We start from the raw sequence: 15,123 nt of genomic DNA, 5'->3' as shown, positions 1-15,123 counted from the left end.
GCTGCAGAGCCTGGTTTCATCTTAACAAGTTCTTTCCAGCTTCTTTTCAGTCTTTCTGAACACATCTGATTGGGACCAACTTTTGCTTTTCTGCATTTTTTTACAACAGTACAAAGTGAGTGCCATCAAATCAGCATGGCAGTATTATATGCATGCCTTGGATTCCCTTTGCACCAATCTCACAAAGCCAGAGAATATCGGACTCACAGCTAGCAACCTAGCCGTGGGACAAGGAAGTAAGCAAAAATAATGAAAATACACCTCATGCATTTTGAGAACTATTTACATTCTGGAAATTAATCTCATCTTAAACATTTCTTCATTAAGCTTTTCATTTCTTCAGTATTATCCTTCTTTTATTAAGAATACAATTTTTTCTTCATTACTAGTTAATTACAAACTTGCTCAGTATAACCTGAGGGAATGTCTAAACCACAGTCTACTGTACCATATGTCCTTTCTGTGCAAAGCATTTGTAAGGGTTGTTCTACACACAGTTTTCCATCAATAGCCAGCCTGATTAATTCCTTCTGTGGACACCATTATCAAGGAATAAAAATGACTTGTTCCAATTTAGCTCACTGTATTTTGAATGTATGTTTAAGAGCATACAAACTCAGAGTTATTCTGGTAAAGTAATAACACTGATGTTTGTTTCCTGAATTAACTTGCAAGTATGAAGAAGCTCCAACAGTTGTTATGATAAGTACTGAGTCTTGAGTATACTAGAAAAAAATACTTCTTTTTCTTCATTTAGTTTCATTGTTTTTGTTAGTGTTAATATAGAAAGGGCTCAGCATTTTTCAGTTTTTCAGTATTTTTAAGGCAAATCACAGATTACCTCCTGCTACAAAATGGGTACCAATTTCACTTTCCGACATATCAATGTGATTATTCTACTTACTGCAATTTTGTTTACATGTGTCATTATTCAAAAGTCATCTGGAAAATCTTGATGTGCCTGGCCCTGACTATTTTCCATTGGATGGAAAATTTCAACTGGAAGTAAGACGAAAGAACTGTGTAGCCTTGAATGAGATTTGAATGGGACTTGAAAAATGAAGATGGCTACATTTCCAAATCTTTGACCTTTTTTCCCACCATTGCACTGATAGTTAATGGTTTACCCTTCCTCCACCCTGCCACCCCTCTCCCATGCACCCACTGCATGTGCAATTCATCGTAATTTTTTTCCACCTTTGGGTTAAATCTGTGGGCTATGGTTAGCTCTAAGAGCAGTGTATTGTTGAGTGAAGCCCCTTCTGCACTAGAAAGTAGAGGAGACTACCAGATCCTTTAAGAGTTTACAGGTGGGCCATGCATGCATTAATACATATTCATATATTAATGGTCACATCCCATATCAGTCTGCAGAGGTACAGCCTCTCCGTGAAGAAGATCCATAAATGATTTCACATGTTTTCTTAAGTTGAGTGATACTAAGCACACTTTCTGGATCTGGAAGTGGCTTCCTCTATGAATCTAGAAACAGCAAGCACCGGCTTTTTGACCTTTTTAAAAATGTCATGATGAGTGACAGAGAACCTCCCATGTACCTCAGCATATAATTAGCATCACGCTGGTTTTGATCCTATGCACGTAAGCAAGGGCAAAGCACCACAGCGCAAAGATTTGGGTTAAGAGGAAGACAGCCTGTTGTGGTTTTTTTTAAGACAGCAGAGTTAGACAAGCAGAACTTGCATGCGATTACTCTAGTCCTGTAGCCCAGTAACAGCATTGCTGGTAGGAGGCCACAGGCTTTGTACTGACTTTGCAAGGCCTCGGGACTGAGACTTGTTTTGTCTGAGATTTTCTTGACCTGTCTTTGGCTTTCTTTTTACTTTATTTAGCTGTAACTGCAGTATCTCTGGTGAGCAGCTTGCTATGTCTGTTTTACTTTTGCTTAACTTTGTATGGTACAACTGTAGCTTTTATATGGAGAGTGACAAGAAGTCACACTGCATAGAATGAGATATTTATAACGAGCATAATGACGTAGTGTAGAGAAATATAGGCCTGGTATGACAGCAGAGTGCCCTGAAAGTGAGGAAACAGGACACTGTATAGGAGGCATAGGATGATAAAGAAAGGGGCATAGCCTTGGCACTGGAGAACTCAGGGCTATAAAGAGCTCTCCAGCAGTCAGCTAAAGCAGTGCAGACCTGGGAGCTGGGCAAAACTGGTCTAGGGATAACAAAAAAGAAAAAACAACAAGTATGTAAAATACATAAATGGCATCACATATAGTAAAATTGGATGTAACGTGGAGCTGTAGGCAAATGAAGAAAGAGCAAGGCGTAAAGGTGTGTTAAAAACCATATAAAAATAGCCCCATAATAGTTCTTTGCTTTTCTCAGCAAAGAACTTGTTGGGAAGACACCGATGGCCAGCTGCAGCCCCGACACCCACTGCTTGAGGAAGGCCGGCACTGCCAACACTAGGTCCCAGAGGGGCAGCAGAAGGGTAAGCACACCACCAAAAAAAGGACAGACAGGAAGAGTGTGGCTACAAAAAAATGAACATTATTATTTCTGATATTTTTTCTTGTAATGGCATTCTTTGATTTCTTTCTTTTTTTCTTTCTTTTTCTGTAGTAATTAGCTCTCACCTAATAGTTCTTTGATTAGACTGTCAAGTTTTCCGCTATACTAATAATAAATTCTGAGTAAGGTCTGTTTCTTTTTTTGGGTTTTTTTTTTTTTTTCCGAACCAAACTCTGTGCATAACGTTAGTAATTGTAGGAAAGGATGCATCTTTTGGAAATTTGGACTTAACAATCTCTCCAAGGTCCCAGACGGTATCTGGCACAGTCGGAAATAGAATAAAGATATCCTGTCTCCCAGCCTGGCACATTAACCACAGGACCATTCTTCCTGCCTTTGCTTTATTTATTACATTGAAATAATTATTATGTATACTGAGCTCTTTGAAAGTACATTGCTATAAATACTAGAAAAGTGAGCACATTGTAATTTGAAAAATACCAACTCCTGTTTTTCGGAACATCATTCAAACCATGGAGCCATTACAACAGACCCCAGGGAATCATACTGCCATGACTCAGGGCCCGATAATACACAATTTAGTGCACATCAGCGCTATGACAAAGACAGGCGTTGCATAACAAAATGACAAAGGTGAGTTCTGCACAGCTGAACAAGCTGTTTCCTTTCTCAGAACTCAGGGCTAACCTGCTACTTGTCAGCTGGTTACTAATGAACGTGAGCTTTCAGAAACACAACCAACTCACGTTCACCTCCGGACTGCACACTTAGCTTTCCTGCGGGCCCTACTCTTAAGCCTGCTGAGCAGGACTCGGGTTCTTTCTCAGTTACTGAGATTATCCTGCACACTCGGTTTCCTTAGACACTTTTGCAGTCCATTTTCTCCCCTCGACTTCCCATTAGACCGCAGTGTACGATTATATCAACTTGTGACTGGAGACAGATACTGCAGGCAGGTCCTCTGACGCTCACAGTCTATGCAGGGGCAAAGATGTTTTTTCTTTCTTCCATACCATTAAGCATCACTGAAATGCCTGGTCGCTAATGCTCAGGGATCTGCCTTCCACAGGGATACATCTCAGGCTTGTTGTGGTAAGTGTGGGTTGGGTAATTAAATGTCTTTGAGGAGCTCGAGTAGTCAAGTTTATGTGACAGAGTAGCCCTGCATAGATGCAAGCCAGATGGCGTGTTAGCTGGAGCACTCTTTGAGAACACTGAGGGCACGGAGGTGAAAGCAAGTGCAGCGCATGAGAAGGAGCGAATGCATTTAGCTGCCACTTGGGCTTGCAGGCCGACAGGGCTGACGGCTTACAATCGACAATACTTTTAGCGTACAGTAAACAGTTCACCCGAGGACTCATTTCTGAAGAAAAAGTAAACACGAAACCAGGAGCTGCCATTCTTTTTTGGTCCTTTTATGGAGCACTTTCCTTGACTTTGATCTGACAGCTTGAACCCAAAGCGAACTCGACTTTAATTTGTCTACTAGCTAACAACGTATGTGAATTGATTTTCTGTTCTCCAGGGAATTCCTATGGGTGCAAAACCACTGACCACAACAGAAAATAATTTGTGGAGAGGCGAAAGAGTAAGCTGATGGAGAAAATCATGTTCATGAAAATAACCAGCTCCATGTCATGGGCTTAAAATGGGAAAAGCACGCAGGAATACCAGCATTTGGCATTGCCCTTACCAGATGATTTCATTCACAAAAGCTCTTGGGCCAGCCTTCTCCCAGAGTGATAAAATCCACAAGAGTAAAAGCTTCTCACAGGCCAATAACGTGTCTGCAGCAGTTCTGTCGCAAAGTGAACATCTCCAGGTGGACTATGATGCACTCAGTGAAGTGAGTGTAAAATGCCGCAGTTCTATGCTACTTTGCATTTATGAAGCGCAAAGTGATTTGTCAACAAAATTTCTATTTGCAACTTTTTGTGAAGTTGTAGCTGGAAAGTATCAGTTTCCATATTATATGTGAGGACACCAAAGTACAGCGAGATTCAGCGGTTTAGCATTATTTATGAACTTTGAAGCAACACCCAAATTCCCCATCGTGTATGCCAGCCAACTCTGTATGGTAGAGTGGTTTCGATACAGATTTAGGGCCATATTCCACAGACCTTCAAGGTACTGGGGACCATTTCTTATGCAGTAGGTCTTCCCGAAACTCAATACATCCTCATCCCACGGGAGCTTCTGCCTCATTTAAACCATCCTACCTCGAAGCTCACCAAGTAGAGAAGGCAACCCCTTACGATGTGGCAACCACTGCTAGGTATGCCTGATTGAGACCAGCATCTGTAAAGATCAAGAGGCTTCTTTTTATTTTTTTTTTGCCCTTTGATTTCTTTGCCTGTCCTTGGTAGGTAAATTCTCAGGATTGCAAATGTTTTGCACAGAAAGGTGATGTGCTGTGAGAGTTAGGTGGCATATTGATTAATCTTTCCGCTATTTCTTTTTTTATCCTTGATTTACCAGATATTTTAAGTTGAGAAGGAACTATACCTTTTGCGAAGAGGCTGGCAGCACGCCCCAGTGATGAAAGATGCCCTTGTAACTGGAACAAAGCAGCCCGCTTAGGGATCCTAATCCCAGCGGCGGCTTTGTTGGGACGCTCTATGTGCCTAAAACGTCAGTAAAACACAAGTTTCAGACAGACACCTCAAAAAAACCCACCCGTGCCCCGACTTCATCGCACCTCAGGTAATGATTCCCGCCGGGTACATGGAGTTGCGCGAGGCTGCGTTACCAGAGGAGAAGCACTTTGCTGAGGTACAGATGGCTGCAGGGACGCGAGGCAGTAGGGAACCAGACCGAGTCCGTTTATAACCTACAAGCGGGGACAAAAACGCCGGGCCGGGCCGGGCCGTTCCCTCTGCCCGCCGGGAAGCCGCTGTTTCGGTGAGGAGACGGTCAGGACCCGGCTCTGCGGCCCGCCTTCTCCCCGCTGGCGGTAACGGAGGAGGCCGGCAGGCGCCCCGCGGCAGTGGGGCCGGCCCGGCCCCTCAGGCCGGTGTCCCCCGGGCACCTCGGCGGCGAGCCGCGGTCCCGTGCCGGGCGGGGAAGGAGAGGCGGCCCCCGCTGCCGGAGGGGTCGCCTGTGACCCCGGCCCTGAGGGAAGACGGGGTGGAGGAGGACGCGGCAGCCGCCGCGCCCCCCCCCCCCCCCCTCCTCAGGAGGGCACCTCCCGGTTCCCCCGGCGGGGAGCCCAGCCCGGCCAAGGGCTTAGCGCCTCGCCCGCCCCCGCAACCGGGCCGCGGCGGTGCCAGCGGCCGCCGCCGCCGCAGCGCGGCGTCTGCGTGAGGGGGGGGGCCCATGGCCAGCCCGCCGCCGCCGCCGCCGCTGCCGCCCTAGCCGGCCGCGGGCTTCGCCTGCCGCCCCGGCCGCAGCATGCCGAACAGGGCCGGCCTGGACGCGGCGCTGAGGATGTCCCTGCAGCGGAAATCCTCCAAGATCCACTCCTCGGCTGGTGAGGGAAAGGGCGAGGCGAGGCGGGAGGGAGGGAGGGAGGAAGGAGGGCGAGGGGAAGGGAGACGGCGCCTCCATGGCCCGGCCCGGCCGCCCGCGGCCTCGCCTCCTCCTCCGCCCGCCCTCGCCGGGCTGTTCCAGCGGCTGCTGCTGCAGCGGCGGCGGCGGGGAGCCCCGCAGAGCCGCCCCCGCCCTCGGGGTCTCTGTGAGGGAAGGAGCCGCCCGCGGTCCTCAGGGCCGGCCGGGCCGCGGCGGGGCAGGGCGGCGCTGCCCGCCCGGCCCTGGCGTCCCGTGGGCATCGGGCGCCATGCCCCCGCCTCCACACGCCGGCCTCGGCACTGCGCCCCTCGGGGCCTCCCCGGCCCCCCCCTTCCAGTCACTGCACCCCACGGGGGCCTTACATCCCACTGGGCACCCACCCCGCGGGGCCCTTGCATCCCACAGGGCACCCACCCCCACGGGGCCCCACACACCCCACAGGACACCCAGCCCTCAGGGCCCCCCCGCAGCCCAGGTCGGGCCGCCCTGGGCATGGCCAACCCTCTCCCTGAGCCGCCGGGGTCAGGGCAGGTGGTGGACAACCAACGGGCAGCTTGGGTGCTGCCTTCTCGGGATAGCACCGCTGAGGGGGCAAGGCGACGTCCCCCTTCTTTGTCTTGGTTCTGATGGGTTTTGACAGGAAGATTTCCTTGGTGCGCGTCTGGTCGGAGGGTAATGCCGGCGGCGGAGGGGAGGGGGGAGGCAGGGGTGCCCTGCACCCCACTAGCATGGTCAGGGGGCTCTGACCTGTGGTTAGGAGTGGGGAGAGCACCGGGCACTGCTGTGGGCTCGCAGAGAGGTGAATTACAAGGTTTCTCAAGAGGTTCGTTTAGGAAAATGCTTTCCAACTCGTTCATAAGAGAATGGACAAAAATGGAATAATTTGAAGGTGTGATTCCGGTCCCGAAGGACTTTCACTGACCTCTGTAGGACCAAGGTGCATTCAGAATTCACTTGCGGTATCTGTTTTACTTAAGGGTAGCCAAAGCCTCAGTGACATTGTCTGTGACTTAGACGGGTCCAGGAAAAGGCTGAGACACCCATTCCTGTGCAAAATATTTAGGTGCCTAGTACAATCTGTGGTGAGTAAGGGTGCAGTATGATGCTCCTTCAGCACTTTTTATTTGAATAAGGAATGTGCTTTTGAAGCAAGTTTCCTGATAAGCTCTACCTTGGGTTAAATCTCAGAGCACCTTGGAGAGCATTTGCTGGGTTGCTTTTGGATGATGCTGAACTGGAAGATGTCCTCCAGCCACTCATGGCTGTTCACCACATGGAACCAGATTAGAGCTAGCTTGAAGGAGAAGCCACCTTCCCTTTGGCTCCTCTGTACAACCTGGTCACTCTACTAATATTGCCCTGTTTGGCCTCACTACTTGCTAATAAGGACAGAACCTGAGGCACCTCTGCGTAGCTGCTGAAGTAAGCAAGATGCTAAGCAAAGAGGTGTGTAATGCTAGCTCATAGGAAACGGTAAGGTTTCAGAGTAGGATTTAGCACATTACCAGCTTTACTTATCTTTAGCGTAAGCCATTCAGATGAAACAGTCGCAGTTAAGCAGATTCCACTCTCCAGTGCTTGGGGTGGTGTCCACTTCTGCAGTCCGATCTGAAATTCTGTCCTGTGGCAGGGAGGTTCCTTTCCCAGAGGTGCAGTTCGGCAGATCTGTTTGCGACCTAACATTTGGAATCCAAGCCTAGGTGCCCTTACCCATAACCAGCCCTTCAGATGCTGAACGCTTGGCACTTGGAGAATGTTCATCTTGAACATGGGATACATAAGGAGTTTAAGCTTCAGCTTTTGTAAATCGTACTTGTGGGTCTAGGTGGTTAAGTTGCACCTCAGTCATGCTCTGGGTGCCTGAGGCACCCAGATCTTCTAGTGGGATTTATCTATACACAGCTTTAGACTTTTACATGTTCCCTTCATTTCACATAAGTGAAATCCAAATTAGATGATACTTTGAAGAAAGATGGGGGTTGCTGGTTAGCATTAAGATCACTGCTGCTTAGTCGTTGAACAGTGTATTTCCTATTTAGAATATTTTTCTGAAGGATAACAGGAGTAATAGCTAATATAGGTATATATAATGCCTATAAAAATACATAATAGAGGTTTGTGTAACTTATTACATAGGCATATTAAAGGGTATGATTGTAGCTGGCTTAGGACACCAGAGCCAATCTCTCCGCCACCCAGAGAGAAGGTCCTGCCTTCCCCCTTGCTGCGTGTTCCCATTGCTTTGCTTGCGTCAACATTAGCCATCAGATGGTTACATGGTCACCTGGATCAGTGCTGCTGTGGCTCATTACCAGCCTGTATGATCTCCAACGGCAGCAGGGAACAGACACAGAAGGGCAGGAGCGCTCTGTTTTTCACAGCATGCTGTGGCTCGGTGTGCAGACCCGCTGTCTGCATGAACCAAACAGGTTCTTACGAGGGGCTCTGGGCTGTGTGAACCCAGCTGTAAAAGCACGCATTTGGAGACCGAGCCACTGTCAGCTGAAAAGCAGTTCAGATGTGGTTGTGTGGTGGCACTGCAAAATCTGAAGACCCGTCTGAGCTGAATGGTGCGGAGGGAGGACTGGTCACCCTTTTGTCATCCTTAGTTAGGGTAACCCTGTCTTCATCCACTGTGTTTTTCTTGGCACCTATGTATCAGAATATTCTACCTTCTTTCCTTTTTAGAAGAGAAGATATTTCCTGCTTTGAATTCTTGTAGTTTGTTTGCTAGTCCTGTTTGCTAGTCCTGTTTACTTTTGAGGGACTTCTGGTAATCTTAAAGTATTAGCTTTTAGTTTGGGTCACAAAGATTTATTTTCATACTGTGTAAAGTATTTCAGTAGCTTATAGATGTTCTTCTTTACTCAAGACCACTACCTCTGTGATGGGCTAATGATGTCTTTTCATGTCAGACCCAGTTGTGATTTTCTACCCTCCTGCATTTTGTAGCGTGGCTTCCACACGTGCTAATACAGTATAAAATGTAATTGGTACATTTGGTAGAGTTTTAAACCTGCTTAGCACCGGGACAAAGGACTTCACAGAAGAGCAGATGATGTGAAGAGGAGAATTCAGAGATGGCAAGTCACCTCCTGCCACTTAAATGATTAGTCCTCTTCTTTTTTATGCATTTGCTCATTAATCGATCTTTTTTTTTTGCTTTGTACAACTAAATCTTTTTATTGCTGTAATGTCGTACCAGCTGAGCAAAATTGATTAGATTTAAATTATTCTCAAAGAGGTCTCCAGCTCTTTACTGTTGGAACCACACACATCAAAGACTAACTTGTCCTTCTCCTTCCTGCCTCCTTAAAGTCACTAAAAATAAGCAACTGTCAATAACACATTAGATGATTATACAATAGCATTTTTATTTTTAGGGGAAAAAATTTCAAATTCCGACTTTAGAATGGATTAAAGGTACAAATGATCTTGATGTCATTTACTGTGGTCTTTTTCAACTGCTCAGTGGTGCACATCAGCAAGAAGAAATATTTTTAGTGTAAAGGTAGTGACAGAATCTTCTCCCAGGATATGAGGAGCTGAAATATAAACATAATTTCATTGTATGAAACCATACTCCTTTTATACCTTTTCCACCTACATTTTCCCTGAAATATCTGCTTATATTTTGTGCTGTGTATCTGGTCTTAAGAACAGCGACTGTCTCACAGAGTCTTACTCCCTTCTGACTGACTGTAAAGGATCCATCTCTTTCTTTTGTCAGAGGAATGCCTATGTAAGGACCTCTTTGGGCTAGATCCTATTTTTGTGCTGTGATAGTATATTACAATGATTGCAACTGTTGGCAAGTGTCATACAGAATCGTTACAATTGTGCACAGACACTTGTATTTTGCTCAAGGCTTTCATCTGTAGTCATTCACAGGTTAGATATAATTCCTGTAGATCTATGTAAAACACACAGTAGCTATAGGTGAAATACTTAGTCAGCTTTGCACTATTTACATATCACTGTTGCCGCTTCAAAGAAGGTGTATTTTGGTATTACGGAGGTCAGGTTCAGTGTAAGCAGCATGGTGAAGGCTAAAGCTTTTGCTGAGAAGCTCACTCGAGTCACCTGTACTCAGGGGATATCTACATCATATTTTGCAGGCAGATCAGCAGTTGTCCTGAACGCATTTTTAAGCAAACGCCATGAAAGGGGCCAGCACAGTGCTGAGCTAACAGATTCCTAAAATATTAACATTTAAATGAGAGCAAAAGAGCACAAGCCCTTTTCTGCTGTGAGAAATGTACCTGGCAGGCGTAGTGGCAGTGGGCACTAAACAGCGGGGTGTACTTCCTCAGCAAATGCATTTAATGCCCATTAACATTACCAGGAGTTACAGAAACATCTAGCAAGATGATTGCAACCATAGTGTTGGCACATAGAAATTCTACCCTATGATGAGAAATTTTTCCAGGTGAAGACTAATGTACATGTGTGTTTATGTGCACACTCCAACTGTGTGGTGGTAATTTTATCTTAAGTGTTACGGAGCTCCCATTTCTTTTCATCCGTGTTTAACTGGCACACAACATAGTATAATGTGCAGTTTATTCAATCACATCAAAGGCCCGATCCTATTTCCATAAACACCAGTGATGATTACGCCTTTTCAGCAAGACCTCATCACAATAAACCCCATGTTTTACGTTACTACGTTTCTATAGTAGCACAAAGTGGAGTCTTCTCAAGCAGCCTGAGATCTTGCTCAACTGTGAAGTGAGGTGGTGACAGTGATGGGGCTAACTGGAGGCCAACCTGAACTTCTGCTGTCTTGGGTAACTCCCTTAAAGCTTGTCTGGCTGTGAGAGTTAGTTTGCATTAAGATAGGAGGGAATTTAAAATACATCTCCTTATGACACTGAATTGGAAAAAGATGTTCTATGCATAGTTACTGTGGAATAACTTCATAAATAAACAAGGTCCTAAGTAGTGTGGCAGAAGAAACACTTTTCTGCCTTACTGTGATGGGAGAGGTGAGATCACGAATAAATCCGTTAAAGACCAAACCACTCAGGTGACAGGGAACACAGTTATTTAGGAGTTAGTTAAAGAGACAAGAGATTTAACTAACCTTCAGTTTTTAAGATTAAATTAAATGAAATGTATTTAATAAAAATAAAAATTTCCACCCCACTGTATAGCCAATATATGGACTCTCTTATTTTATGCTATTTGAGTATATTCATAACTCCATTGAAAACAGACACGTGTACTGTCTATTTATAGGAACTATTTTATTCCTTCTCTGCTCCACTCTCTCTCCACAGGACTTCTGTTTCAGATTTTAGTTCCCCAGCAGTATCTGCTTTTAGTGTACTTCCCTGTCCTGGGTGAGTCAGTGTCCTTCTCATTTTCTGGGTAGACGTAAAAATACTGCCCTGCTAGTGTGATTTGGCAGTAATGCTGTTGTAATTCCACATAGGATTAAAACATCTGACAGTAAAATGATTGCAAGGAAACCTGCTTGTCTGTTTAGGGTCCTAGAATATCTCCAAGACAATGGAACTGCACTTACTGGATACAGAAAGAATAGTCATTTAGTATTGCATTTTCATTGTCACGAGGCTTGAGTACAGTCTTGATCTCTGCCAACTCTGTAGGGAGTTTTTATGTGGAAATTTACGGCTTCAGAAATGGTGCTGATTTAAAGCATTCCCTTTTTTTTTTTGATGATTAACTCTTCTTCCCTCCCCAAGAAGTTCAAAGCTGGCAGCTCCCATTGATTCTACATGGCATTTTGGATGATCATCTGAAAATTGATGGGAGCATCTCAAACTGATCACTCTCCAATTACTTACCAATTCACAAGACATTTTTATTGTAGTGAGGACTTGCTGAGGGCCCTATAAACAACTGTGTCATCCGTTTCTGCTCTTCTGGAAGGTTGTCAAGTGATACTTCGTAGACTTGCTACACCATGGTACTCTTAGCTGGTTTGTTTCCTTTTGGCCATTCTTCTCTGAGCTGTCAAGTATACCATCTAAATAATCTTTGAATCTGAGAGGACTGATTTGCTACTTGTGAAGTAATATTCTAAGTGCCTCTGTTAGCTTTATTACTATAATAGATTACTGTTTCATATTTGTTTTCCTGTACCATGTTGCATTATGGCACATTTTAATTAGTTTGTAGTAGTACAAATATCAGAATATCTGTTACAGACACTGTCTGCAGAGCCTGATTGCCAATGGGTTCTTTTAAGGGATAGTTATTCACAGAATCTTTCTTGTATGTATAGCTGGCAGAGCAGAGCAATGTATTAGACTTTGAAAACGCAGTTGAACATCTCTGCAGCAACAGCTTTCTGCTTCTGGGACAGGCATTAAGTGTGACTTGCCTTTCTGTCAACACAGATGTTTTCCTTTCAGTCTCTTACCTTTTCTAGCTAAGCCTTTTGGAGCAGTTGGAGGTATAAGACATGATATCTGAGAGCTTTAGGTAACCGATTCTCAGCTAGTACACTCAAAGGATAACTTGCGAAAGATTGTTGACATGGTGGAAGATTGAGGGAAAAAAAGTAAAACTGTATGAAGTTTTGTTTTTTTCTTTAAATGCAAAATAAAAAAATGAACTATCAGTATTGAAAACTTCTTATTTGAACAGTTATTCCAGTATTTGTTTGGAAAGCTTTCAGATTTTTGATTAGCGTTATTGCCACCTTTTCATAATGAATTCTGTCTACTGGAAGAGTTCTGGGCAGTTTCTTTCCACCCTAAGGAGTGGATAGCTGCCTGCCTGTTTGGAAGCTCCTGGCTCTCAGACCACTGGTTGAGGCCTGTGTCTTCCCATGGCAGTAATTCTTGATTCTGGACATTTTTAATGTGAATACTGGAAGCTAGAACAGAGCGAGCACACCTGAAAACAGAAGATGCTAAGTTTTGTATTTCAAGCCAAGGCATGGTAAGGCAAAGCTGACATAGTACCGATTTTAATGAGTGACCCAATCAAATTACCTACTTGCATTCCTCAGAGAAGCGATATAATCCATATAGTTAGAATGTCACATACATGTATATGACATTCAGAGGAGGCTTTTCAGACAGCTAAAGGTGTTTCTTAACAATGTAGTTATCCTTGCAGTGAGCCCTAAAACCAGTTTAAATTAGAAGGAACATGAAGTGTCTGTAAATTAGTCTCAATACCTTCACGTTGTGATGAAGAATCACAAGACATACTGTGGATTTTTTAATATATTTCCAGTGCTTTCCACCCTCACATAGGATTTTTTTGTTATTTTTAGTTCTAATTAACAACTTGGAAATCGTTGCACTGGGGCATCAGTGCGAAGTGCAAATAAATGAGAACTTGTCTTCCACTTGACTAAAATGAAGAGCCATTATTGGGTCAGAGTTGTAATTCATAATAGATCCAAGAAAGTATGTCAGTTTGGTTTAGCCAAGGGTTTGGTCTGATGAACTTCTTTTAGAGTATTGTAAATCAGGATTAACACAACTGAAATTAGTGTATAGGTTCTATAAGGGACAGAAGGCAGCTGTTTAAAACTGACTGGAAGGTCTTGATTTTTAATTCCTAATCTCTCGAATGCAGATGACCAAACCCATTTATTTTATTTCATCAAATAAGGAGGTAGTCATAAAGAGTGAAAGCAAAAGTGTTTATCTCCTTACAATACCACCACCCTGACTCATTTGCTACTTTGAATAGAAGGAGGGCTCAGGTGTTATCTCCTGCTGACCCAGCACTGTTCTGCCTATTCAGACAAAGCACGGTGAAGGCAATCTAACATCCTGTGCCTGTGAGATCTAGGAACGTTCAACCCGATGCTTATAAAAAGGATACGTGAAACAAATGCCCCAGGCTTTTGTGTGCCTTTGAATACTCTAAGCAAACGTCACCTTAACTTAATAGGTGCAGTTTATTTGTAAGCGGGAGACAAAAGATACTGGAAGAATATGTGCAAAGTCAACAGCAGCCATCATAACTCTGAAACAGATACAGAGGCTACATCTGCGTTTGTCGTATCAGTTACACAGATGGGAATCAGGACTTAACCTGGAAGCCTTAAACTGAAATCCAGTTGTCATTTACTCAACAATTCAGCATCACTGGGAAGGCTCAGCATAGTTCCTGCTTCAGTGGTCCAGCAGCTACTGAACTGAAATACTTTGACCTCAATCCTGGTGCCTTGTTTTGAAGAGGGCCAGAAGGACAGGGGAATTAAGGTATGTGGGTGCTCCCCAGACTGGGGAGAGGACCAGCCCAGCATTACAGATTAACAGTCAAATCTTCTTCCCAGAGTTTCATTAATACAAGTCTGCACCTGGAAGCCATCCTTGTGCCATTTGTCTGCCTGGTCGTAGGGGGAAAGAAAGAACTTTCGTAGGAGCTTACCAGACCGGCAGGAAGAAGGAGTGCTATCCTTCTCCCTCCCTGTCCCCAGTCCCACTCATCCTAACCCTGCACTGCCTGAAGAGCGGGGACTATTCACTCCTTAACTAAAATCCTGACCCTTGCTGAAGTTTTCCCACAATCTTCAGTAAGTAAAAAGGTTCTTACTCTCTGTTTTTGATGAAAGTAATTTTATTTACAAATCTGAAGTTTGCTTATCCAATCTTTCAAAAGATTTTAAACCCTGCAAATCTTCATTAGGGTAACGAAAGGGGGTGATCAGTCTTCAGAAAGAGGAAGGAGTGGCTAGAAAGATCTGAAAGATTTGAGGAGAAAGAGTTGATTCCTTAAAGAGAAAGCAAAAAGATTTTGGGGGTTGGGGTTGTGAATTAAGACACTCGGGAAAGTGCAATTATTGGTAAATTTATTAACATGCAAATGTGCAAAGGAACTCGTTACTTTAGGTATGTTCCATCTTGAGAAATTGGAGTTGGACATCATTTCAGGTCTTTATGTGTTGAGCCCCTATAATAGGAAGAATTAAAAATACATTTTCTGGAGAGGGTGAGTGCAATGTAATCTCATAACATACCATATAGATCCACATTACTGAAGGGGCCGCTACAGCTGATGTTTTGGTTGTGATGAAGCTCTTCAGGACAGAATATGTCATTTCAGTTTGGCCAATACTTCTATATTTATTGTGACCTTCACAGTATTTTGGTATTTTACTTACCAGCTACCAAAC

The 15,123-nt window shown here is 44.4% G+C and overlaps 1 protein-coding gene across 1 annotated transcript in view; it reads left to right on the top strand.

Moving 5' to 3' along the window:
- Window positions 1-5,792: 5,792 nt before the first annotated feature.
- ATP8A2 (ATPase phospholipid transporting 8A2) overlaps window positions 5,793-15,123 on the top strand; it is a 356,262-nt gene continuing 346,931 nt past the window's right edge. The window contains 1 exon segment of the mRNA XM_052812677.1: window positions 5,793-5,973. Within this exon segment, the coding sequence (XP_052668637.1) occupies window positions 5,895-5,973 (79 nt within the window). The 5' untranslated portion in view covers window positions 5,793-5,894.

This window comes from Harpia harpyja, chromosome 17 (assembly GCF_026419915.1).
Source record: "Harpia harpyja isolate bHarHar1 chromosome 17, bHarHar1 primary haplotype, whole genome shotgun sequence".
In the NCBI taxonomy this organism is placed as follows: domain Eukaryota; kingdom Metazoa; phylum Chordata; class Aves; order Accipitriformes; family Accipitridae; genus Harpia; species Harpia harpyja.
The sequence above is the reverse complement of the archived record's forward strand: the minus strand, read 5'-3'. Positions and strand labels throughout refer to the sequence as shown.